This window comes from Centrocercus urophasianus, unplaced genomic scaffold (genome assembly GCF_019232065.1).
Source record: "Centrocercus urophasianus isolate 14NV4802_14NV808 unplaced genomic scaffold, USGS_Curo_1.0 seq_12, whole genome shotgun sequence".
Lineage (NCBI taxonomy): Eukaryota > Metazoa > Chordata > Aves > Galliformes > Phasianidae > Centrocercus > Centrocercus urophasianus.
The window spans coordinates 12,617,962-12,645,823 of record NW_024884364.1 but is presented as its reverse complement, the minus strand read 5'-3'; the positions used below and the strand labels follow the sequence as shown (position 1 = coordinate 12,645,823).

Below are 27,862 nucleotides of genomic sequence, written 5' to 3'. Positions count from 1 at the left end.
TTGCATGGTGAAATTAACTCCCAGGTGCAGAGAATCTGTTTAAGCCTGTGTCCCATTTGGTGCTTTATTTTTAAAGATGTTGGAAGCAGTTGGAAAAATGTTGAGTTGAAGTGAGACAAATTATCATGTCTGAGAAGGAAAGACATTTCTTACAGAAGAGAAAGCCTGTGGGGACACTGAGCATAAAACAGATCACTTGCACCGTTCCTTTTCTCGTTTACCTTACAGTAAGTCCTAATTGATTTCACTGTGGTGAACACAATCACACTGCTTAATTATCCATTTCAACGAAAGGTGCATCAGGTTCACTTAATGTAGTTGCATTCTGAAACATCTGTGATTAAACAAATCATTACATGGGTATGAAGATAAAATCAGAGACAGCACCCACTTTCTAATGATAAATGAAAGGAACCATCACAAATGAACAAAAAGGAAGCCTGGAGTTGCCAGATGTCCTGGTGAGAGGTGAGATGTCCAGATTAGAGTGCAGCCTTGGACACTAAGCCCAAGCCATGTTGCAACATGGCTTGCAGCGAGAAAGAATGCTTGATCCCACTGGCATGTTCTGCAGCCCATCCTGGTTCACCAGGAGCTTTGGGGCCAATTAATCAAAATCACATTACCCGAACTTTCAAGAGCCCAACTTCCCACAGTGACACCTACATCATTACATGAGCAAACTGTGCTCAGGAGTCATCCAGCAAGTCCAGTCAGACCTCTTAATCAGAAGTTAATGAAGCAGTCATAGATACCTAACAGCATATTTTAAATGCTATTTCTTCTGCTTTCCCGTTTATAACTTCATATTAATATGCAATTTTCAGATCCATTAAGTCAAGCCAAGAGGATAAACATGGGTGCTTAAAGATAATACTGCACATCCTGACCAACTTTTTGTAATGGGCTGTGGCTTACCTTACATTGACCTTATTCACAGTTCTTGAGAAGCTTAATGTGGTATCCTCAAAGCTACGAAGCCTTGACAGGTGCAGGTAAGCTCTGAGACTCACCCAAACTAACTCAAATATTCAGCAAAAACTTACTCTAACCATTCACCACCTTTAAATAAATAACTTCATAAATACATTAAGACCACAATAGCATGAAGTCTTTAATTCAATGCTGCTTTTTTTTTTAAAGATCAAAAAGCACACTTATCATGCATTTTTGAAGAGCCTTAAAATAGAAGTGAGTATAGTGAGAAAACCTGTAATAAAACTGAGATTGCAAAAGTAGAGACTATAATGTATTGGTGCTTGAACAGTTATCCCCGGACCTCATTTTTCTTCATTTCAGTGAAGTTTAATTGTCCATTTTGAGAAACTTAGACACTTCACATACACACAAAAATGTCCATTTTTCCAGGACAAGAGTTTAAATTGAGACCAAACAAATCTGGGAAAATGTCAGAGCAGTTATTTTTGTTCTGCTACGCATTTGGTCTTCCACGAATAGCTTTACAAATTAATTTCATCATATCCAATAAAACCGTATAAATAGGACTTCACTAAATCCTTTTGCATGAACAGTTATTAAAAGTTACTTGTGGTAAAGTAATAGGCAGTTAAACTGTTTACCTCTTTTAGACTATTGGGACTGACAGGAAATCCTTTTCCTCCAGAAAGTGCGGAATACTTCTTTTCCAGATTACAGAGATTCTCTTTTTCCTGTTATTAACAGAAATAAAATTTTGTATTAAATACCAATAGCAATGTAATGAAAATAAATGTGGAGGGGCAGCGCTGAGCTCTGCTCTGTGTGACAGCGACAGGGCCTGAGGGAATGGCATGGAGCTGTGTCAGAAGGACCAGAGAAAGTTTTCTCAGATTCTGTGTTCTTTTATTATATGAAATGCTCTTTCACTATGCATTAAAAATACCTGAAAGACAATACTTACCCTCTGCAGCATCATTATTAGGTTATTTTTCTCTTTTACAAAATGATCTTGCTCTCTTTGTGCTTGTTGGACAATATGATTAGCTTGTTTTTTGAGAGCAGAAATCTTTTCCTAATAGGAAAAAAAATATACGTATCACCTTTTATATATTTCATTTTCAAAGCACAACACAGCCAACTGCAAGGATAATATTCATAATACCTCATTCATTCATAAGAAATGCATATGAAGTATTAGGAAAAGAAGCTACAGAACAGCTCACTCCTTCTCTGAAGGAGAAGAATTAAACAAGATTTAGACAGCAAAGAGAATTTTTTCAAGATACAAAACAAAAGAACAACAGCGTATATTCTTAGATAACATGGTGACTAATGTCTCTGTACTGAAAGTAAATGGCTTGGAAATGGAACTTCCGATCTATGAAAAATTCATATTTAATTAGTTCAAATAGGATCGTTACAATTGATTATAAGAATTACAATTTTTTCTTAATTCAGTGTCCTATTATGATTTAATAATTTTAAATCCTATTATATCATTTAATATCAATCATCAACAAAAAATAACTGCAGTTTTGTCCACAGAAAATGAACCACCTTGCTTAATAATGAGAGAACAATACGTTAGTACCTTTTGTTAAAAATGTAAGGGTTTCGTTTTCATATTTTCATGCAAATATGCAAAGAAGGCATTGAATGCTATCAATTTATTTCCTTTTTGAGAAGCGCCTGATTCAGTATGTGTTACAACATCAGCAGGACATCAGTTTAGCTCTGCTGCAAAACCTTTCTCAAAGTGAAAAATTTTGTATTATTTCTTGTGACTACAACTTGACATCTGTATTTCATCTCCTTTACGCACAGCAACAAAGAACAAATGGATTGAGTATTAGTGCCCTTACCTTTCTACTGACAATGCTACGCTGATATTCAGCTACTTCACGCAGGAGCTGTTGTGTCAGATTTTCTTTCTCTTCATCTAACCTGCTTTCATGTTCAAGCTGCTGGAATTCCAAATCTTCAAAGTGTTTGCTTTCTATGTCCAATAGATCAGCGTCCTTAAGCCAAAAAAAAGAAGAAAAAAAAAAGAAAAAAGAAAAAAGTGACATTTCATTCCTTGACAACGGAGTAAACAGACTTACGTATAGGAAAAATATCACAGAAATACCGTTTTAGACTGTATCTCAGGCAACAGGTTCAGAAGCTCAATACTTTTAATTACCTACTGTCATAAGAGAACAAATAGGGCTAATTGCTATTTTAATGAAGCTCTCTCCATTACTCCTAGTGTCTCCCCACTGAAAATGACAGCTGTATTGTAAATGAGTTGTCTTTCAATGTTTACAGCAGGATGAAGCCTCTGTAGCACTGTAGCCTAGCTGCCATGCAACCAAAATGCCAATCAATTCCTTGAGGTTGCCACATGCCAAACTGTTCCCAGCATCTGCTCATCAACCAAAAAAACAAAAAAAAAACAAAAAAAAAAACAACCCAGGAAGTATCATCCAAGTTGATGAACTTGAGAACTGCATGCTGAACTAACTAAGCATGGCAATACACATTCAAACGAAGGAGCCTGGACAGCACTCAGAATTTTCTCAAGTCTAGCCCAAGCCCTCCTACTGTTTTTTAGTAACAGACATACAAATAAGAGGAAAAACAAAGTGTAGCTGTATCCTATGTACACTGCCATCCCACGAGCAGTACTGTCCAGCTACGCAGGTTGTGCAGCCAGTGGCTGCATAAGGACCACTGAACTGCAGCAGACAATCTCTCCCTATACAGAAACACAAATAAGAGCTGTCCTCACACACACAGTCGCTAGTTAGTAGGTGTATTGCTTCACAAATGGCATCAAACCAATTGTATGCATTCCAGTGGATGAATGCCAGATTTCTTTAAGAGGCTGAATGCTGCAAAAGAGACCCAAGAAATATGAACGAATTTGCCTTTCACTTACAGAGGATGAGACAAAACTTTCAGTGCTTTTCAGCACAAGAACTGAGTAACAATTTTTCTTGCGAAATATCTGTGTATTCATAACTTAAATCCCTGCTTCCAGATTTCTGAAGAAAAAAGAATTTTTAATAACCACAGTATTATTAAATATTAAAGCTCTCTAAAATAGAGACATTGTACATAATTTGATACAGGTTTTCATATATAACCTGTAACAATTTTTACTGTAGAAAATTGCAAGCTTAGTCCTTTTCTCATTTCAACCTAAGGCAAAGAATAGTGAGTAACTGATGATGTGCACAAAGTCTTCACAAAGGCTTTTAAAAACCAGCTTTCAATTCATCAGGCAAGATGCTAAAGCTCATGAATTCAAAAAACTATATAAAATATCAACATATTCTCATTATTTTCCAAAGATGTGCTTTTCACTTGAAGCAGATAACAGAGAGATCCAAAGTAAAGACATGGGCTACAAATGACAAGAAAGCAGTTACTTCCAGTACAGAATCACCTCATTCACACCTGCCATCCACCTTCAGTTTTCAAAATAAATGGAAGGGCCTCGATGAGGTATGAAAATCAGGAAGTTCAGGCTACTTGGTAACAAATGAATTGTTACTTGGACAGAAGATGAGACAGATTCCAGAGAAGGCAACTGACAGCCAGAAGGCTGCATGGGATTTCAGAACAGTTGTTCTCATTGTAGGTAATGATTTCCTGAGCAAAGAGGAGAGTACCTCCACTCCTGCCCCTTTTACTACAACAAACTTACATTAAAATACTGTAACTTAAAAAACTCTTAAGAAACCACAAACATGATGTTTCTATACTGGACTTTAAAATCACAGACTTCTCCAGCATTACTACTACTTCTCCTGGCACTGGACAAAATTCAGTGGCAGAGTACCAAGTCCTTCCATCCAGAGTCCCCCAAAATCTGTAAAACTTAGATTTTTCTCTGAATAGTTACTTATTTCTTAGCAACCGACACTGTATTTTCAGATCTTTGCAGGAATCTAGGCATCTAGTCTCATCCTCCATTTATGCATAATAAATACATATAAGTGCATAAATGCATTATGGAAATAAGTTTTACATAAGCCATCAGAAAGATTACTGCTTTCCCTGACTGCCTTCTAGAAACCCTCAGGTTTCATCAGGCTTTAATTAAGTGTTCCCCCTGTCCAGCACAAAAGGTGCATGTCTGTGACAGGCACTGGGAAGCAACCCACCAGTCAATAGTCTACACAGATCTTGTTAACTGCCTGCTTCCCATCTCAGCCCAAACTCCAGATCCACACCATGGTCAGATGCTACAAGGAAATATGCTTCTGGCAACAGAATACCACAACATACGGTCCCTCAAGTTTAAGTATTTAATTCTATACTCCCTATTCTTGGGGGAGATTTTTTTTTTCTATTTTGGATAGAATGCTTATGAAAAAGTCCTAACTTTTCTCACCCTTGATATCACAATACTGTGCACTTCAGTGCAGTGAAAACTTCAGTGAAAACTTCTACTACTTCAAGCACAGCAGCTTCAGCTAACTCCCACTACAACTGGCATAGAATAATATGCAACAGAAACAATTTTGCATCAAACTGCACCCCACATTTCAGGTTTTGTCCCACTCTCAAATCCAAAATTGATATTAAGCCAGCCTGAGTGAAAAAAAAAAAAACAAAACAAACCAAACCAAACCAAAAACAAACAAAAAAAAAATCAAAGAATCATGGAATACCTTGAGTTGGAAGGGACCCATAAGGATCAAGTCCAATTCCTGATATATATAACAACAGATTTCTAGAAGCCTCTTGGTAGTCAATAGTGGAAAAGGATTTACTACCACCCCATAACTATAAGATTGCAATTTCTCTTGAATTAACATGTCAAGTAAGTCACTCACTCTGAAAGTAATCTTTCCATAGAAATTATAACTGATACAAAGTGTACAAGAACACTATTTGACAGAGCAAACTCTTGGCTACAAAACACTGTTTTTCAACAGAATCTCCACAATTATGCATTTTTGCTAGCGATCAGTAAGAGACTGCACAACATGCTAGAAAAAGTCTGCACAAGCAGAGGTGACTCGTTTCACAGCTGCTGTGATGGTGACCTTGCCAGGAAAACGATACCCATGTTACATCTTTGATTGGCCCAAACAGATGGAAGTCAGAAGGCACCAAATTCAGACTACATGGTGCGTGTGGTAGGACAGTCCAGCCAAGACTGGTGATGCACTCCACAGTCTTCCAGTTGGGGCGTGATGTTATCATGTTGCAGGAGAAAGGCTGTCTTCTCAGGTCTGAGTCTGCAAGTTCAAGCCTTCAGCTTAGTCAGCACTACAAAGTAGCTGTCAAAGTTGATGGTTTGCCCAGGTTCCAGGAAATCCAGAAGCATCCAGAAGACTGAAAAGCTGTGCGGAGTAAAAGTATCTGGGGGTATTAGTCAACAGATGGCAGAACATTAGTCAGTTGTGTGTCAAGATGGCCATGAAGGCCAATGGCATCTTGGCGCGTATCAGAAATAGTGTTGCCAGCAGGAGCAGGGAGGTGATCATCTCTCTGTACTTGGTACTGGTGAGGCCACCTTGAGTACTATGTTCAGTTTTGGGCCCCTCAGTACAAGACATTGAGGCCCTAGAGAAAGTGTCCAGAGAAAGGCAGCGAAGTTGATGAAGGGTCTGGAGCACAAGTCTTACAGGGAGTGGCTGAGGGAACTGGGATTGTTTGGTCTGGAGGAGACTCGGGAAGAGACTTTATTGTTCTCTAAAACTCCCTGAAAGGAGGTTGTGGTGAAGTGGTGGTTGATCTCTTCTCCCAGGCAACAGCAACAGGACAAGACAGAATGGCTTTGAGTTGTGTCAGTGGAGGGTTAGGCTGGATATCAGGAAAAACTCTTCTCTGAGAGAATGGTGAGGCATTGGAACAAGCTGCCCAGGGAAAAGAGCGTAAGTGGCACTTAAGGACATTGTTTAGTGGGCATGGTGGTGACTAAATGTTGGACTAGGTGATCTAGCAGTCTTTTCTAACCTTAATGATTCCATGATTCTTATCACAAAAAGACAGTGCACATCATTTTACCTACTGAGGGCTTCATCTTGAACTTTTTCATATGCCAACTTGACTCCTACTCATAGTGATAACACCAGATCTCATCTTCTCATCACCAATAATGATGTAATCCAGGAAACTGTCACATTCAGCCTTGTATTCATTCAGTAGGTCCTGACAAGCTCATATACACCTCTTTCTGTTCCTGTGTGAGCATTTAAAGTTATTTCCAGTATTCCAGTGTTGCTACCATTTCCAACATATTGAAGCCCATATTCAATTCCATACATAGTTCCTGGGTTGTAATCTGCCAATTCAAGCAGATGAACTGATAAAGATGCTGTTCATTTTGTATGTGACAGCTGTGCATGGACATCTGGACCATGGTTTGTCCTTCACACTACTGTTGCCACTGCTGAAACACACCACCCACTGCCTCACTGTGCTACACCCACTGTTTGGTCTCCAGAAACACTAAGCAAGTGCTGATGAACATCAATGGTGCAATTTTTTCCATGCTGAGGAATTCAGTGACACACCTTTCTTCACCCACATTTCCCTGTCAGGTGCTGTTTTGTCAGAGTGCCCCTCTGCTGCCATCTATTGCACAGCAACAACACGAGAGGGAGTATTTATGGGAAGGTTCAACTTCTGCTATACCACCAACATCCAGCTCTGACATCATGGGCCAATATAATAAAAGAGGAAACATTACTTTCTGAGCAGCCCTCATAAATGACTGCACAGGAAAGGATTTCCTTTAAAACTTATGAGTTACTCTCTAAGGTTTCTTTTTCATTTGCTTTTTTTTTTTCTCTTTTTTTTTGTTTTGTTTTGTTTTTAAACATAACATTAAAAAATCCTTAAATGTCTCAAAGGCAGTAAACAAACATCTTAGTTACTACAGAAGAATTTAAACTTGTGTTTTCTGAAGTTGGACTTCTTTACTTCAGGCTCCTTGAAAAACAAAACAAAATTCTACAAATAAAACAATCTAATTATTATACATTTTTTAAAAAAAGTGTTGAGAATATTTTCTATAAAACAAAAGATTTTTTATGGTCACTGCTATGAAAAATCTTATTACTGGTACAAAAATGCTCAGCTCAGAAAAGAAAAATAAAAACCAAAAGTTTCACGTTCAGACGTTATCTTGAACTCACAATATTGAAGCTTTGGATTGAAGCTCCCCCTGCTATATATATATGTATATACATATATATATATATAAAATTATAAATATAAATATATATATACACCAACTATATATGCTGCATAATCTATTTAATATTGATACTCGAATCTTCCACAGAAAATAAATGTACCTTAACTGACAATACTGTAGCTTTTTCTGTTGCAAATTATACATAATAAAGCCAAGTTGCAAGTAGACCATACAAAGATTAAAAAAACAAACAAACAAAAAAAAAACAACAAAAAAAAAACCAACGAATGTGAAACTGATGAAAATGTAGGAAAAATAAAACCATTAAAATAAGTGATATAATCTTCACAATGATAAATTCAAAGCACAGTTTGGCCCAACAGCTAAATTATGTACTGAAGAAAGGATGTTATCCATGGTGTGAGACAGCAATTTAGAGCAACGCAAAGGAAGAGTACATAACACAAAATTAAACAGTATTGCTAGTAAAGCGTTAAAATGGTTCATCTTGCTAGCCAATGTTCAATATCATCTGGGGGAGCAGAATAAACGAGCAATGCTCAATTACCCATCTAAACATCACCATTCCAAGACTCCATGCAATCCAGCAGGCTTCAGGTGCTAATTACAGGTAAGTAGCCCAAAGCTTTAGAAACATTCAACACAGAATGCTTTCTAATCCACCCATTTGCACTCTATTTGGTTGCCACTATTCAAAATATTTATTGCAAGCATTCTACAAAATGGAAACTCTGGCGCAAATATCTTCAGGCAACTCATAGGATACCTGAAGCGGAATATGTTAGACTTAACTCTAAAATCAACAACAAAGAAGTTAATCTTGAAACTCGCTACTGACCCTCTTCAGCTGCTGCTGTAACTGTTCCCTCATGGACTCAGGGCAATTATCAAGCTGCGTCTTCTGCTCGGAGTAAAGCTCCTGAAGCCTCTCTAGTTTTTCCCTCTCAGCATCAAGTTTTAATTTTTCCTGAAGCATGAACCAGAAAATAAACAGAATTACCTTCAAACTGAAGCAGTTGTTAGTGATTATGACAGTGTGTGGCAAAAACTTAACGAACAGTTGAAGCATGTAGGTCAATGACAGAAATTGCTTGTTAGTTGAAATACAATCATGGGATGCAAAATGATAGAAACAAAACATTAATAATTTTAGTAGGGTAATTAATTCTCTCCCTCATCACTGCACTTTGTCCCCACATGTGGATGATGCCTTAATGCCCGCTGTTCAAATGCTTGTCTCACCTAATGAAAAAAAAAATGGAAATGATATCCATGTTAGTCAGGTAACACATGAAGGAGAGAGAAAGCAGCAGCTTTTAGAAAGCAAAATGGATGGAAAATGATTGTCCTCTAGCAGTGAGCAGAAAATGGCTTTTCCCAAGAAAATGAATCACATGTTTACGTGCTTCTGGACAGATAAGTACCTTTAGCAAGCAGTGAAAACATAGAATGAGACAGAGCTTTATAAAGAAATAACTCTGGGACAGGAAATCCTGTCGCAATAGAAACTCCAAACAATTTAACAAATAAATTCATTTGCTTCAGGATACAGTAACTGTAACCATTTCTTGGAATCAAAGGCGACGCTCTGTCTTCCTGGTCTCTGTAACTAGCTCAGCTTTATTCTTGTTCCACTAGAGCAGCAGCACTCAACATACTGCTTATTACTGTCAAAAGCCTCTACCCTTTCAACTTTCAATCAAAGGCTACTTGTTTTGTGTGCAGCACTACTTTCAAGACTGATTGCAAATCACTTCAAATCACCTCGTAGATTATTTGTCCATGGACTCAGACTCAGGAACCCATAAATTGGAGTTCAGAGAATTCTTTCAGTGTCTTTTACATGCATGTACCCTGGCCAGCACAGCAGGTACATTTTCTTCAAGAGAGTAATTATTAACTTGAAAAAACAAATTGCCTGATATGCCAGAAAAACTGAAGGTATCAGTAAATCTCTGGAGACCACTCTCTACTTCATCCTAGAGTCACACTGGTACAGCTCCCTTCATCTACTTTTTGTTCTGTAGCTATGCATCTCTTCTCAGTTGTTTTTTCTAACTCTTTCCAATACTCTACAGCTCAGAATCAGCCCAAGCATTCCAGCTGCTTCTTCCGGATGCTCCAAGAACAGTTCAAGTCTGCCACAGCATCCACTCACTTCCCTCTTTCAGTCCCAACCGTTATTAAAGTCAAACATGTGTCTCAGCAGGTGCAACATGCTCAGCTTTGCAGCACCCTTATGACACATGCAAAAGAAAATTACTTTTGTATGTAGAACTTGCCATTTCAAACTGTGAAATGGGCCTTCTCCAAAATCTCCCCTTTGTTGACAAAGTTGTCAAACTCTCCCACACAGTGCACAACAACAAATTCACAATAGCTCCCTGCTTTCTTTACAGTTGTATCTCTAAATATGAGTGGGATCATTGGCTGGGATTTCTTTTCCCTAGTGTTTAAAAATAACACGAGGAAAGAAACATTCTCATTCAATCTCAGGGTGAATCAAATTTCCAGCTCTGCTGTTTCCATTCACACGTGCAGTTTCTCAGCACACATAATTAGATGAACAAAGTGGTGAACACAACAGTTGGTTGGTATTTGTTCTTAAGTTTGTAAAAGTGAGCAACCAGGCCAGCATATTCAATTACCTGCACTTCCTTGACTACTTTCTGTCTTGCAGCAGCATAAGCAAGGCTCACAAATACAGAGGATGAAACGCGCAAGGGGCAACATGAGGGAAAAGCACGCAACTCCTGAGATGTCACCTCCAGACCTCTGTCCCTATGGAACCACATTTGCTGAATCATCCTTCCTTCACTGCATAAGGAATCTTGAATAAATCAGTAGTTCCCCTCCTCACAAACCTTGCTGTTCAACCTACAGTCTGCCACATTGCTGGGCAAGTATAAAGAGGAAGATGGAAACAAATGTAAAGCTGCAAGGACTTCTGTGACCTTGCATACAGTACTGCTCATCTGAGGCTATTAATAGCTCCCTACATGTCTATGTGCTGCAAGAAGCACACTCACTCGTTAAGAACCAAATCAAACTTTGTGTGTGAAGAGACATCATCAGCAAGAATAAAACTCACTGAGAATCATGCCAGAGATACTGTTACTTCCTCAAGAAATTAGGAATGTATTCCTTTGAGATTGAAAGTGATCCTCATTTGTCCTATATATAGCATAGGAAGTGCTCACATCCCACCAAACTGTCTCCCTCCAAATTGTGCAGTCTTACAGGAAATATCACTTTCAGCAGTGAGAGGCACTACACGTTTTGGAGCTGTGAAGTTCAGTTCATCAACATCTCTAATTTTGCATTGGTAAAGATAATTCAATTCACAAAAGTAGTTTAATAAATAAACGAACAATCAGACTGTTCTTTTCATTCAGACTCTTTTATAAATGGATCCAGGTGAGCTCCTTTAGGAGGAAAATGATCAAGGACTGTAAGCTAAGTGCAGGACACAGGTGAGGCAGACCACTGGGTACCATGTGCTCAAGACTAGCCAGGGCACCAGCCAGGACTTGTGCTCATTAGACATTTTCCTGCAGACAACTGTCTCTCAACCCCAGTGCCCATCTCAGAGCCACACTATCCATAGTCTGAATTGTTGCCACTCACTTTCTACAGAAGAGAAACAGAGCTCAGTAAAACACAGCACTTGGTCTTAGCTAGCTACCCAGCCCATGCTATGTGCTGCCTCCTTTTACAGGTTACGTGAACTTGGGATCAACCAAGACAGACAACAGGAGTGACTGGTGTTTTGATGATGTTGGGGCACAGCTTGGATCAGTTTTGAAAGGTATCTGAATGCCATGAAGGACAGCAGCAGAAAGAAGTGAGCTGTAATGTTGTCCTCCCCCCAAAAACAGACAAGATGGTAGCAAAGCACCCATGCTATGAACACAGAGGTTACACAGGTCACAAAAGGAATTTATAGCTAGCAAAACTGATTTTACAGGCAAAATGGAGAGAACAAAGAACATACATTCAGCACACATAAAACATATCACTAATAACCATAGAATCACAGAACCACTAAGGGCGGAAAAGACCACTAAGATCATTTAGTCCAACTGCCAACCTATTGCCACCACGCTCACTAACCCATGTTCCTCAGTGCCTCACCTACACAGTTTTTGAGCAGCCCCAATGATCGTGACTCCACCACCTCCCTGGGCAGCCTGTGCCAATGCCTCATCACTTTTTCAGAGGAGAAATATATATTTTTTTAATATCCAATCTGAACCTCCCTAGGTGCAACTTAAGGCCATTACCTCTATTTACTTGGGATAAGAGGTGATTAGATTAAAGACAATCATAGCTTCTGTAAGAATGGGAACAAAAGAAGGAAAAGAGAGATTAATTGCTTATGGGTTATCTCCTGCAGTTAAGGATGCCCTATGTCTGATCAACACTGCTACTAGCTCACCATGAAATGGACAGTATGGCTGGGTGAACAGGGGTCATTCTACAGCCTGAAAGAAAGATGAACTGTAAAGAAATCCCCTTCCATTCAGCTGGCTCTCCTAGTCAAAATTCTCCCTCTAAAGCACTCTAGGATTATCCTCATTTCAACTCACCTGCAACTCATCATGTTGAAAGGTAGCAAGGTCTTATTACCCACATCAAGCTTCACATGCATGATCTGTCTCTCAGTATGGAGCAGGCTAGTCTCACAGCTCTCACAGGTTTCTCAGAGTAAGGAGAAACGTATGTAGCTGTTTGTTCCGAACAGCATCTCCATTTCATTTCCATGTTCTCACCTCCAGTCAAATTTCCTCCTTTTACACTCCAAAAGAACATTCCACCCTACTTCCCCAAGACTACAGAAAACAGAAGGACTGCATATGCTAGAAGTGTAGGAGGAAAACAGACAAGAGAAATAATTCCTTTACGATTGGATGTAGTGTCAAATTACAAAGTTTTTCAATTCAGTAGAGCATTTTCAGGAAGAAGCAAGAAAATTAAACATTATCAACTCACTGATAAAACTGGTCTACACCTTGCTGTGAATTAAGAAAATAGTCTACTCCCTAACAAGCTAGGAAACATTATATGTGCTGAAAGAAGCACATGTTGGAGGAAGTATTAAATCTGAACTCTTACAAAACTGAATGCATTTCCAGCACAGTGGCTGGATTAAAAAATAAAAATAGAAATCAGACCACACATATGTCTCATTAAAAAAAATATTGTTGAAATTAAGCAGATTCTCCTGTGAACATGCACACACTCCTCTTTATTTTCAGACAACTCTTTACTGCACTCTTTGGCCTCTTTCAGGAGAGAAAGTAAAAGCTTGTCATGATTTGGTCTCTAAATCTCTATGGATTTCATGAAGGAAAGCATTAAAGGACCAAAAAAAAAAAAAAAAGTATGCCAGGCCTATGAAAAGGAGCATAATGTGATAGAAGAAGGTATTTCACAATAGTTATTGTTACTGTACAAGAAGTAACTAGTACAAGAAGGATGTAGAGCTCTTGGAGCAGGTTCAGAGGAGGGCCACTAAAATTATCAGAAGGCTGGAGCACCTCTCCTATGAGGAAAGGTTGAGGGAACTGGCTTTGTTTAGCTTGGAAAAGAGGAGATTCCGGGGAGACCTCATTGTGGCCTTCCAATACTTGAAGGGAACTTATAAACAGGAGGGGGAATGGCTGTTTACAAGGAGGGGAGTGAAAGGACAAGGGGGAATGGTCTTAAACTGGGACAGGGGATATTTAGGTTAGATATTAGGAGGAAGTTTTTCACACAGAGGGTGGTGATGCCTTGGAACATGCTGACCAAGGAGGCTGTGGATGCCCCATCCCTGGAGGCATTCAAGGCCAGGCTGGATGTGGCTCTGGGCAGCCTGGTCTGCTGGTTGGTGACCCTGCACATACCAAAGGGGTTGAAACTGGATGAATCTTTGTGGTCCTTTTCAACCCAGGCCATTCTATGATTCTATGACTTTATGTCTCTCTCATGACTGTTTTTATAAAGAGAACATAGGAGTTCTGATTTTTCTCCTTGATTCTTGTAATCATCTTTTTCCTTATTACTGTCTTCTCCACAGGGTATCTTTAAGTTGGTATCCAGAGGATGCAAGTATTCCTCAGAATACTTAATTGTATGTCTTGACTTAAGGAAGTTAATAATCATAAAATCATAAAGAATCATAGAACCATAGAATGGCCTGAGTTGAAAAAGACCATAATGATCATCTAGTTTCAACCAACTGAAGTTGTAGAGAAGATAAGTCAACTGTTTAAAAACACTGCTTACATCTAGTTGAACTAGAACCTGATCAGGAATGATCTAAAACACTATGCTATGGCATCCACATTTGTCAGAGTCATAATGCTAAAAAACAATAGGGAGAACTATGAATCCAGAAGAAAAAGAAATCATAAGAGATGACTTGTATCTTTGATTGCTGCAGTCTCCTTTCGCATGAATTATTAGAGAGATGTTCTTTCCTTGGCTCCATTCATCTTTACAGAACTAGTTCAGCAAAGAGACTGAGCTTCAAATGCTTTGGCACGTCTGAGATATTCTGCTGATCACTAAAAAACACTTCCACGAAAGCATGTAGACAAAATCTCACGTATTCCAAAAGAAGATGAGTTACCCATTGCCAGCTGCTCCTGATTTCTGCTCTTGAAAAGGAAAAGGAAACCCTGGGTGATAAAGGAGTTCCAGAGTATGTACTTCCACCACTACATAAGGCGAAGGTCCTCTGGAAGCAAAGGAATAACCTCCCTCTTGTAAAATGCAGTCTAAACCTAGATAATTGTTTTGAAACTCACTGCCAAAAGTCCCATTTAACTATGATTACCTCCCACAGCACTTCTGCTGAATTCATTAATCATTTTCACTTATTCCTGTTTATTCACTAATCCATTCCTTCTTCCGATAGCTATGTTGTTATTTTCATGCTCTTTGAGATAAAAGGCATGGCAAATCATTAAGTAATCTTCTCCACATATGCTAGACTGCACATTCAAAATGTAATTTGGATTAGGGGAGCACAGTATGAGAAGAAACAAAAAAAAATACTTTGCAATCTGGATAACATCGTGTCAAGCAAATAAAATTTTCTCCAACTTCCTTGTAAACAAATACGAATTTGAAGAAGTCGCATGAGCCAAAGAGACAGCACAAGAAAGTTGTGACTGGGAATAGCACCACAGTTCCACCCTGTTATTGAACTGGGAACAACAGCATCATTATTGTACACCTTCAGTACAGCAATACGACATTACAAAGGGCCAAGGTTTGATGGAAGGCACTAAAGGAGACTGGCTGACAGGCCTATCTGCTTCTGAGGACTGTCCATTTCCATTCTCTCCTAAGCAGGCAGGGCTCAAAAACACTGTCAATATCTGGAGCAAAGCTCTTTTCCAGAGAGTTTCAAGTTATGCGTGTCAAATTGTGTTAGTAGTGACTTATCAGGATTGTTCCTGTGTAACTGGAGCCTGTAACTAATAGCCTAGATGCTACTATTCAAATACGTAGTTGGTCATCATCTTCTGTGGAAGAAAGAAGAAAGGTATGCTCAGGAAGTATGACCACAGAGGCAAAGCTGAATCTCCATCCATACGCTACCAGGATTTCTAGCACAGCTGAGAGCTCAGATAGTAGAAGGCATAGGCCATGCCCAATCCCCAGCCCTGAAAGCAGCTATCCCTGCCAGGAGAAGTGAGTACTCCCAGCACTTGCATCGTGCACAGTCACACCACTACCAGAGCAATGCTAATTCCTGCAGTGGCGTTGAAAGGCTCTGTCTTTTTCTTTGCAAAATGGAACTGCTCGTAGCTCTTCTTTCTAAAACTTAACTAAATTGACACAAATTGCTTTGCTCCTTTGCCTTGCTTTGAAACTCACCACAGGACATTCACTACACCATCTTCATCATCACTAACTCATTCGTTCTTTCTCGCTGTTAGTCCTGCCATGTGTTCACGTAGGGCTGAACACTTGGCTTTCAATAAGATGAAAATGCAACATACCATGTTAACATAAACACAATTGCAAAGATGCAGGGACACAAAACATTGTACCGCAGCGAAGAGCTCAACACCACAGCCAGGAACTGAACTCACAAGTCTCCTTCCCTTCTGTCTGTAAGTACGTTTTCCATCTGATGCACCTGCACAGCAAGCACTTCCCTGTTTTCACAGAGGCTAGAAATTTCCTTTTAAACTGAGGCTTTAAGACTGTGTAAAGGTTGGTAAAACTCTGTGTTCTCATCTCATCTCATGCAAAAACCATAAAAATAGTCACAGACTCAGGTAGAAAGTAATACAAAAACTTCCACTCATGCTCTATTTCAAGAACATAACGCGGCCCAATAATTAGGTTGTATATCATGATCTCCCTTTTTAAGAATTTCACAAGATTTTCAAACAGGTGCATCAGTAAGGATGAAATGCAATCAGGCAAGGGTTTCCTGTCAAACAGGTGCTGAGATCAGTGACAAATTCCAGGAGATACTCAAGGCATTCCAGAAACAAGTGCCATCATGCCCAGCACTAATGCCTCAGCATCGTTTCAAGAATGAAATCAACTATCTATTTCACCTCAAGAAGGCACCCCACAGCAAATTCAGATGTCAGTCCCCTGCCCTAACAAAAATGTAACTGCTGTCTGAATGAATGGACCCAACAACTTCTTGCTACAATACAACACCAAACTACCTGTATTATTACAAGTAAAACATAAAGGCAACTGCAGAAAACTGTTACCACTGTACAGATACTAGAACACTTGCTCTTCCAACAAACAATGCAGGAGTAACATCAAAAGAGTGGCAGTTATCAGCCCGAAGCTGAGCCTTCATTCTGTTAAGGAGGTGATCTGTTTTCCAATTTATACAAAACGTATTACCTAGTGCTTCTACCTAAGCACCACTCTCCTAGTGGAGTCTGGTCCTGTACTACTAAAAAACCAAGATTTTTCCTACTGTGGACAAGATCTGAAGGGGCAGCAACCTTAAACATACTGACACACAAATCAAGCTTTAAAAAATACTGTTCTCTAAAACCAGCCAGAACTGTTAATTGACATGGTGAGTGCTGGCTGTTTCACTGGTTGACACTAATTTTTCCAGAATGCTTTCAGGTATTTTGCTTAAGATTATAATTTTTTGTAACACTTTCACTTATATTTCTCCAAAAGTACTTCCAGTATTAACTGAGCCAAGGCTCTAAACCTACTGCAATCACTCACACCTGTTTTGTTTTGTTGTTTTTTTTTAAACAGCACATGAGAAAAGATTACTAAAATAGAGTAACTAACTTCACCAGTATGCTTTGTACTGAGGAAAAAAAAATATTTTGAATGAATTTGCTTTCTCCAGGCTGCTTTCCATGTTTGTCTGACTGAAATTTTAAGTTAGACTTAGTACTGTGATTTTCTTCTTCTAATACACTAATGCAAGGATATTATCTGTTACATATTTGATTAAATGGAAATGTAAACAACATGCAGGATTTAAAATAATTTCCATGAGTTTTGTTGAACTTGGAATCTACCAGAGAACAAATAAAAAAGCCAAAAGATCTTCTGAACTGTTATTTGTTACCAGTGAAACCAAGCTCGGTCTGCAAAAGGATATTGCTATACCTGCTTGCATCACCCAACCTGCTTTTACCAACTTTAAATTCCTCTTCATAGTAAAACAAAAAAAAACAACAACTACGAAACGTGTTCCACAGACAGCTTAAAATGTGACACTGCTGAAAGCTGAAGAATCACTGAGGACTATTTGAGAACAAGGCAGGAAAGCTTATGAAAATTTAAGCTTGAACTGGATGTGTGCTGTCACTTTGCAGAGTAAAGAGGTGGGAGCACCATTCTCAAACATAGGTTTACTGAGAGCAGATGCAAAACAATGTTCAGGCTCATGACAGCATCAACAGACACTGAAGACAGCAAACTCAAAATAAAACAATGCATGCTGTAAGGCTTGAATTAAATGGGAAGTGCAAGAAAGCTAAAAATGCACGGCTTGTCTAAACAAGAGCAAATAATGCAGAAGACTTTCAGATATTTCTAGAAAGTGAAAGGAGGGGAGAGACTAGCCGGAGTACTTTCACAGTGACAGGCTTAAATTATGAGGCAGAGGATGAAATTTAAAAAGGAACCATTACTGGCTGAAAGCCCTGGAAAAACTTCCTGACCTTGAGATATTATTGGCTGTGGCACATCCCCTGTGGAGAAAGGAACTGCTGGCCTGGATTGCCAGCAGAGAGCGTGCTGGAGTTGATGAGTTCCCTCTGGTTGGAGCATTTTTCCCTTTCTGTACTTAAATCACACTGCTATCCTTTTTGCTAACAGTTATCTATTTGAGAGCAATTAAGAATCTGACTCTAGAGGAGAACCAAGTAATTCCTTTTACTTAATCTCATATAGAATTATTCCACGGTACTAAAACTGTTAGTCAACAAATAAAATGAACCAATATAATTACTTTAAGACTATGTATTTTACAGATGCTTTCATGAATCAAACTATATACTACTCTAGATTCAACCACCTTCTGAAACTGCAACCTCTTTTCATACCACTCCTTTGCTGAGAAACAATTAAAAAAAAAAAAAAAAAACCCTCAAAATTTATAACATATAACAGAAGGCTGAAGAACAGTTCAATTAATGCTGTTCTTTTAAACACCAGGTAACTCAAGTCCAAGCCTTCTATGGATTTTTTTATTAATCAACAATATCTTCAGAGTAGGTCAGGTCTCCTTACTTAAGCATACTTTGTTCTGCCAGTCGAGTATATTTTGGGAAACAAGACTGTTAGATATATTGGCCACAATTACTTTTTCTCGAACATGTATCAAATAAATTTACTTAATGCATCTACTTCATAAAATAGCTTCCACCAATATGTTAATTGTGTAAATGCATTTTGAAGATTAATAGGAACAGAGCACGCAGCTAGCTAAGATAACTTGATTACCTTTGCCTTTTCACCAATAACATTCCTCTCCAGCTCAGCTATTTTTCTGTTTAGATGATCCAGTATTTCCTTCTCTTTCAGCAGCTCTGTTGTTTCAGATTTCTGTTCTCCATCCAAAAGGGCACATTCCATATCCAACTAGGAACACAAAACATTTTTCAGAGCAGTCCAAATTAAGAAGAAATCTTGATACACATTATTTTCTGGGGGAAGGGCAGTGAGTTGTTCATAATTCTCAACAGAAAAACATTTTTAAAAGGAAAAAAAAAAGTTAATGTTACATCCATAAAGTTAAAAAGAGATCATAAAATTGAGAAAAAGTAAAACCGAAACATAAAATACTGCAAAATAAAGTCCAAACCAACTTTACTCTGAAGATTTTTTTTTTTCTAACTCTTCTCCGTGCTTCCTCCTGTTGTGACACTATACCAAGCATCCGTGCCCAGGCTCTGTAGGAAACCCATTGAGAACAGCTGTTTCTTTCCTGTCGCTGATAACTGGAGTGAGCACAGCCCAAATGCCTGATCAGCTAAGTCTGCAACTGTGAGATTCCAGAAGCCGAGAGATAGCCATATAACTCTGCCACCATAAAGACAAGGATGTTTAATAGGAAGTTACCTAATTTCCTTTCTCTTTCAAGGGTCACATGAGATACACTATAAAACACTCAAGTGACACAAGGTATTTAGATCAATCCGAGTGACCATTCAGCAAGAAGATTGTTCTAATTCCGCTTATGAGTATAATGGTTACAGTTGGAAAAGGCTAATCTGAGCATCACAACCATCCCTCTGCTTGGAAATAAATAACCTTCCAGTAGGAGACTACCAGGTTCATGATTCTGTGTCTAATTCTAGTGAAAAGGCACAGAATACATTCTTGATCTCCCCATGTACTTGCTCAACCTACCTATGCTATGTAGATATATGAAACAAGCAAGACATTTAAAACTGAAACGTATATCATACCTCTCTTGAGGATTCATCCATCTGGTCATTTAAATCCTTGATCTTCTGTTCAAGTTCTTCCAAGTTATTTAATATTACTATGCGCTCCTCTTCTAGCCGAGTGAGCTCCTGTCCTCTTTGATCATCACTTGTGCATTCTGGTATCTGCAGTTGCAATTACAAAAGGTTTATTAAAAAGAGGTTAAATATTGTGTTCCCTTTTCCCCTCTAATATTGTGACCATTTTAAATAAGTACTACATGCTGGTTTTGAAGTTGGTACGTATTTCATTCCTACTATATTACTACCTCTATATTTAGAAAGCATACAAGAGAAACAAACATGATACTTTGCTTCCGAGCACTAGAATTAAATACCATACTGAACAGTAAATACTACTCATACAATACAATTATTAAAATCTGACCCTTGAGAATACTTTACCTGCTGTGCTATCTAGCCTGTAAAAATCCAATTTTTCTTTTAAAAATAATAAAGCAAATAGATGATAACGGTTTTTATGCAGAGAACAACTGTTCATGTAATAAAATCCAGAATGTAAATAGCAAGCACATTTCTACAAGCAGCCAGTAAGATGGGTATCTTCTGTAAAACGGGACAAAGCTCAGCCCTGCCTCCCTGGTTGGCCATCAGGAGGCAATACCTTTAACATAGCTTTTTCCATTGCCATTTAATTACCAAACAACTGTGCCAAGAATTAAAAAGCATTATTAAAAAAAATACTTGTGATCTCATTAGAGCAGCAAAGGTTAGATCAAAGAGTATTGAGTTTCAAACATATTCTTCATGTTCACCTGATCCCAGGGGCACACGATCAAATTACTTTTGTAAGCTGCTCACTTGTTGTCGCCAACCCAAATGAGAAGTGGGCTGTGCACAGAGCTTTGCATTAACCACTGGATTACACAGCCACGCTCTAACGAGGCTCAAGTCAGCTCCTGAATGGCTGTTCTGAGAGCAGGCATGGACAAATCATCATGGACAGATCTGATCTCGATATTTTGAAACAATGAGCTGTGTTTCATTAATGCAGTTGCTCATTTGTTGCTTTTCTCAGGGCTTAGCAGAGCACCCTTTACAATGAATGAAAGGTATTCCTTGATTAACATTAGTAATCCTATCAGGAAAGCCACTTTTTGTCCAGCATCCTGCTTGGGTAATGCTGACATAATGTCTTCAATTTCAACTTCCTAAAAAGGATTTAAAATAGGATTTCTGACCTGCAGGAAGAAACAAATGGGGAAGAAAGGCAAGACCACAGTAACTTGTAATTTAAATGTCTCACTACCTTTTGTACATGGAAAGACCTAGCAAGACTAAGTAAAACCTTAATGTCATGTTTGTTTAACATTTAACAATAAACTCTTCACTCTAATTACTGGATATACCTATTTAGGATGTTAACAAACCATCTCTCCCCAAAACCAGCTGCACTGCTCATCTGGCACAGCAGAGCCCAGGCACTGATCCAAAAGGGAGGAAAGGCCATTTCCCACCCTGGATTAAGCTCCTGCTCTTCTAGCTGTAGGAAATTACTAGAAACACTGTTAGCTCATTTTTTAAAGGACAACTCCCCTTCAATAACAGAACATCAAGATGAAGCAGACGAGAAAGAAGCTTCATCTCAGCAAGCGTAGGAGATGCGTTTGAGTGCCAGGAGGCAGGCTGCCACCGCACGCCTCATGAGAGGCAGCAGCTGATGTGACAAGTGGCTCAGCTCCAGCCCAGGGACAGCCGACAGGCCAGCAAACACAGCCCACGCAATTCCTCCTCACCTCCTCTGCAACTGGTTTACCAATGAGAAAGTAGCCTCCTCTTTCAGGAAACGGGAGCCTCAGTCTAGGACAGCTTGGTAGCACTTCCCTTCTCTTTCCTCCATCTCAGCACAACTCTAAGTAGGAATCCGGAAACCTTGCTTGTTTAAGTAGCTTTAACTTGTTCAGACAAATCATTCTCCCCTAGAAATTCCTTACAGTCTTCTCAAGCCCTACATCCTCCAGAAAAGAAACCTCCAGCACCAACAGCTTTCATAGAAAATGAAATTATCTGCTGCTGGGTTCTAAGTTATATGAGCCCTGAAATAAATTCTTGTACCTAAACCATCCCAGTTAGGACCTGTGCTGTGAAATCTGACTTCCAGAGGAGGACTTCATGCCATCGAGCAGACTGTTCTATGCCTTCCTAGCCAGCATTACCTTTGGTGTGATGCTTAGATACGAAGACTCAGTGGAATCCTTCAGGAAGCCAGGGGTAGCTAATGATGAAGGCTTCATGTTTTCATTGAAGTGCTCATCGGCTCTCAGCCCCCGGGAGGAAAGGAAAGAAGCAGTGCTGCGACTGTGGTTACTTTGCTCGGAGAAATCCGAATCACTTGCAGACGACTTCAAGTGGTTTCTAAATCTCGTTTCTAGATTCACCTGCGAGTCTTCAAATACTGAGTCCTCATCTGATAGCTGCAGCTTTTCAAGTTCTTTGTTAATTTTCTGAACATCAGCAACTGTTGTAGTTGCAGCAGGGTCACTGTCAGACTTGGAGTATTCTGCACACAGATTGAGGATCGTCTCCAGCCGCTGTCGTTCCTAGTTTAGGAAAAGATAAAAGCCCTAAGCTTCACATGTGAGCCAAAGTAAAGATGAAGTCAGAAGAACACGCTGCTTGTTTTTACAGTTATTGATTTCAAGTCATCCAATTTCAAGTATGCCTTTAGCTCTCAGAGACAGTGAACAGATCTACATAAATAAATTGCTGTGTAGGACACAAAGTTAATAGACAGGAAAACCAAATCAAAACCAACATGGAATAAAACTCTAAAATAAAGTACATTTCACAGAAATTAACACTTACTTAAGTTAGGGCATCCTTACACCTACTTCTCTTTCCAATGAAGAAAATTAATGTTCATTCTGATTGCTGTAACCACACCCAATTTGTACGTATATGTGCCCAGTAAGCTCACTGTATAAAGCACTAATTACTCTGTTTTTCACTTACGCTACACGCCTACAAAGCTGCAAAATATGCACAGATTTTCCATGAACTCATTAATTCCTGACTTTTTTGGATTTTCTGTGAACTCTGAATCTCTTTTCTGAGGGAGAATTAGTCCACATTTCGAAGCACACAGTTCAGGGAGCATCACATCTAAAATAGAACATACTGCAAACACAAAGAAATTGGGTGGATTTTTATTTACCAGTTAACTCAAACTCTATGTGGTTTCAGATTAACTAGTTTGACCTGACATGCTTCAAGATGCTTTGGATGCTTAATTCCTGGAAGACTTCTAGATATCTGTAATACTTTATAAAAGCATCAGAAAGTTGCTTTATTTTACTAATGCATAGCCTCCCATAACTTCTATTTCAGATGAAAGCGTTTGACCTTCTCATTTTTAAGAGGTGATGCTTTTATATTGTTCCACTGCTAGAAGAAAATAACATAAACCAAAAAATTGCTTACCATAGATCTACTGAAAATTCTGCTGGGAAAAAAAAAAAAGAAATGAACAAACAAGTAAAAAAACCCCACTGTGAAAGCTTCACATTTGGCATTAATACCTGCACTAATGATCCCATTTCTTACTTACAAGAAATTTTTTTTTCTTTTTTCAATCTTATTTAAAAAGAAAGCCAAAACACTGAACCCCTCAGCTCCATCCCCAGAAAGTAATGCAACATATTCAGTTTCCAAACTCTACCCAACATTACATTTGCAAAGCAGCTATTCCTTGTGGTCGTAACATCCTACATGCAGCAGCAAGTGAGAGAACATGAGCAAAGCAGAGCTCTGAGGGCACTGCATTGCTTCTGCTCTCCCTGAAGCAAGCCACTGGAATTTTACGACAAACTCTGGTTTACAAGCACCCTGCTTTTCATATAGTCACCATGCTAAGCAGTTACAGGCACTACGCGCTCATATCCCCCCACACTGCTCACATGAACTGCAGAGCTGCGTTTCCACCCTTCATAAAGCACCAAAGCCCAGTCAAAGCCCTACCCAACCCAGACCTCTGGGCAGCCTGCTCCCACGCCTCCTCAGCAGGTTTCTTGTCCCTTCCAAAGTGGCAGCAGGGCTGAGCTGTCCAACACGCCGAGCTCTGGGCAGTGACCACCGGCTCGGATTTTCCACCAAATGGGTTCAACAGCTTCTGCACTTGTCCTTCAAACCCAAGCATCCAACATAATTATGACTCTACTAAGCCCCGCTCCCTCCACATGACTACTGCCAGCCACTCTGTCCACTCCCTCACCCCGCCAAAGCCGTTACCCTCCCTCTCAGCAAGTCTTTTGGCCACGCAACCCAATTCCTAAAGCGCTGTGCAAGTGCTGGCTGGGATCGCTGGTCTCGATGATCCTTATGGGTCCCTTCCAACGTGGGATATTCTATGATTCTATGATGCTGGTGCGACAGCACAGGGCCTGGCCCCTCAATACAATCACGCCGATGGTTACAGACAGGGAAATGCAGCACTAGGACACAAAGTCCCATCCTTCCCTGCTATGAAAGGATATATATATATATCACGTTACCCCAGGCCAGCCTCTCAGCAATCACAGCAAACAGTGCGCTTCCAAGTACAGCTGCTGCTCATCCCAAGCCGGGCACAAAGGTAAGGAGCTGCTAATGCAAACCTGTCCTTTTGTCAGCAGCCCAATGAAGGGATTCTTCCTTCCCCAAGTCTCACGTGGCCAGGAAAACTCAAAAATCACAGGAAAAACCTCTGCCAGGCTACAAAAACTTTCGGACACATTACAGAAATGCCGCTATCTCTCACTTCTATTTTGACATGCACCGACAGGCTTACAGACAGGAAGCCGAGTGGTTATTTTATACACTCTATTCTCATCACTTCATTTCGGCCAGCTTGCTCCAGCTCCAGCACACCTGCACTCAGCTGTTCTAGAACATGCTTCCAAGTCAAGCAGCTAGCTAGCAAAGCACCCCTGCAACGAAAAATACAGGAACAGAAATCCATGAAAATGCAAGCAATGACTTCGCAAGAAATACTCAACAACTTGTGCCACTGAATACAGCAGATAAAAAAGGTATGGCAAACAGTGTAAATTTGGTTTAAAACTGGGAGGGAGAGAAGAATGTTGAATCGAGCCTGATGAGTCTTTTTTCAGACTGTTTCCTGTAAAAATGCACTTTCTAACAGATTAAAAACATCCTTATATATATATTCAGAGGATCTTTTCAGGCTTGGGACAGAATAACTGGAAAACTCCATGGGAGAAAAGGATCTGGGGGTGTTAGTTGACAGCCAGCTGAACACAAGCCAGCAATATGCCCAGGTGGCCAAGAAGGCCAGTGGCATGCTGGCTTGTATCAGAAATAGTGCAGCCAGCAGGAGCAGAGAGGTGATTGTTCCCTTCTACTCAACTCTGGTGAGGCTGCATCTAAAGTACTGCTTCCAGTTTTGGGTCAGTCGCTGCAAGACATCAGTGCCCTGGAGCGTGTCCAGAGAAGGGCAACAAAGTTGATAAGGGACCGAAACACAAATCTTAAGGAGACCAGCTGAAGGAATGGGGATTGTTCAGTCTGCAGGAGGGTCAGGGGAGACCTTATCACTCTCTACTGCCGGAAAAGAGGCTATGGTGAGGTGGGGCTTGGCCTCTTCTTCCAGGTAACAGTGATAGCATGAGAGGAAATGGCCTTAACTCGAACCTTCCACGGTTCAACTTAAACATTAGGAAAATTTTCTGCTCAGAAGGAGTGGCGAGGCAGTGGCGCAGGCTGCCCAGGAAGGCGGTGGAGTCACTGTCCCAGGAAGTGTTTGAGAGCCTTAAGAGGTGGCACTGAGAGAGATGTTTTAGTGGGCATGGTGGGCTTGGCCTGGTGGTTGGACTAGGTGGTCTTAGAGGTCTTTTCCAACCTTAGTGATCCTATGATTCTATCAGCTTCCTGCTACAAGAAGGGGCACACAGGCCTCGTGCTTTTGCTGCTGTAGCAGTTTCATCAGTACCAGCTTTGATAAATCCATAAACACATCTGAGTGGCTGGAAATTTAGGTGCTAGAAGATTTGACAAGGGGACAACAACCCTGTTCTGTTACTGCAAAACAATGACATTAGGAGACATATCTAGCATCTTGCTAAGAAAAATAGCGTGAAACAACGGAGACAAGTAACTCCTCATCTTTCAAAGGCAACCATATTGGCAATCCCTGGATTTGTTCATCTGCTGCACACAACCTACATGGATTTTACAAACGTGTAGAGGCTAGGTGGTATCTAGGTATCATGGCAAGACTTTGTTAATCAGCTGTGGCAAGCAGGAAGCTTTTTAGATAAGTGCCATTAGTAACTGTACAACCCAAGATTTCATTAAAAATACATGTGCAGTCTATCCTCTGTGGTTGAAGCTAACAAGATTTGCAGCTAATCGGTGCAGCTACAGCTCCCTTTGTCTTCAGAGGAAGCTGCTGCTCTTTCCCTGCTTCCATCGCTCTTTAAAACCCTCATGCGCAGGCAAAATCACAGCTCTGGAGCTAAGGGCTGAACAGCAGCAAGTCAAAAAGGAAGAGGAAAAGGAGGCAGAGGAAACATGGAGGAGAGCAGTCAAGTCCCCAGGCCTTCTTGCTTGAAGTAAGGTTCCAAGTCAGACTGCCAACTGAGGCTGAGAGCAACTCACTTGCTATTGTTCCTCTTTCCTCTAATTTGCAAAACTTTCTCACTTCAGCCTCATTTATTCAACCCTTTTGAGTCTTTGTTTTGCTATGTTCAGTCTCGAGGTCACGAGGCTATCAGCACCGGCACCAGATTCACAGAAAGCGCTCGTGTTTCACATTGGCTTCTCCTGGCAGACACTCAAGGAGCCTTGCACAACAGGGCACCGTAAGCACGAGAGCTGCAAGAAGGCAGCAAGGGAGCAAAGCAAGAAAGCAATGGGCAAAGGACTCAGAAGTACTCTGCAGATTTTTTGTTTGTTTTTATTATATGGTACTTTCTAATTTCCTAAACCAAACTGCTGTTAAACAGCAACTCTGTAACGCCACCAAGACTGTCCAGTGTTAGTGGTGGGAAAAGTAATCCTCCAGCTATAATACGCTTGCCTGGGGGTCCTATAAGAGGCAAGTCACCAATATTTTAAATACGGCTTGGGCACTTGATGTTTAAAGGATCTATAAAAAGATGCAGTGCCAAAATAAATTTATAAAACACATACAGGAGATTTTTCCAATCTATATGGATATTTATACAAGCTCCATAACTGCAATTTTAAAACTGTACCACCTTGACAGTTCCAAAATATTTCCATTTAATACCACCTCACATTAGCTCATCTTGCTAAACTGTAATGAATCAATGCAAAGTGCTTGACATACCCAGTGTAATTCCACATTTCCTACTTGCCGAATAAACGTAATGAAATTCAGTGCTCCTCCGTCTGCATGGACTGTGGAATAAGCTCTCCTAATTCTATTGCTGCTTGTTAGGTCACTGGCCATATAAGCTGAAATCCCTCCCAGCATGACTCTCGCATTCAGTAAAACTTAATTTACAGCCATATGCTTTAGATCCAGACCGACAGCTGGCTTACGGCAGGATCGGGTAGACGCTTCACTGCTCATTTTTAGGTATCTACCTCCACCTAGAGGAAGAGCACTGCACTGCCCCAAAACAGCAGCACAAAACAGGCTGCTGCTGTTCAAATGAAGAGTATCAAACACAACAGATGGCCTTACTATCTCTAGCCCTGTTGTCCGTGCCAATGCACAGTCAGCTCCCCACAGACCGAGGAGAATGATAGCCTTTCAGTTCCAGCAGCCACCACAATTTGCCTTTTATCTCAGACAGGGAAAAAAAAAAAAAAAAAAAAAAAAAAAAAAAAAAAAAAA

The 27,862-nt window shown here is 40.0% G+C and overlaps 1 protein-coding gene across 11 annotated transcripts in view; it reads right to left on the bottom strand.

The window, feature by feature from the left end:
* The window catches only part of PHLDB2 (pleckstrin homology like domain family B member 2), a 140,570-nt gene that overhangs the window by 21,367 nt on the left and 91,341 nt on the right, over positions 1–27,862 (bottom strand). For 10 of the 11 annotated variants that reach the window (XM_042810690.1, XM_042810685.1, XM_042810684.1 and 7 more), the window contains 7 exons: positions 22,218–22,601; positions 20,023–20,166; positions 19,055–19,192; positions 8,940–9,068; positions 2,802–2,957; positions 1,901–2,011; positions 1,581–1,670 (listed from right to left, as the gene is read on the bottom strand). In XM_042810690.1, the coding sequence (XP_042666624.1) occupies positions 1,581–1,670; positions 1,901–2,011; positions 2,802–2,957; positions 8,940–9,068; positions 19,055–19,192; positions 20,023–20,166; positions 22,218–22,601 (1,152 nt within the window). The remainder of the gene's footprint in view (positions 1–1,580; positions 1,671–1,900; positions 2,012–2,801; positions 2,958–8,939; positions 9,069–19,054; positions 19,193–20,022; positions 20,167–22,217; positions 22,602–27,862) is intronic. The other variant, XM_042810694.1, reaches the window with a different exon arrangement.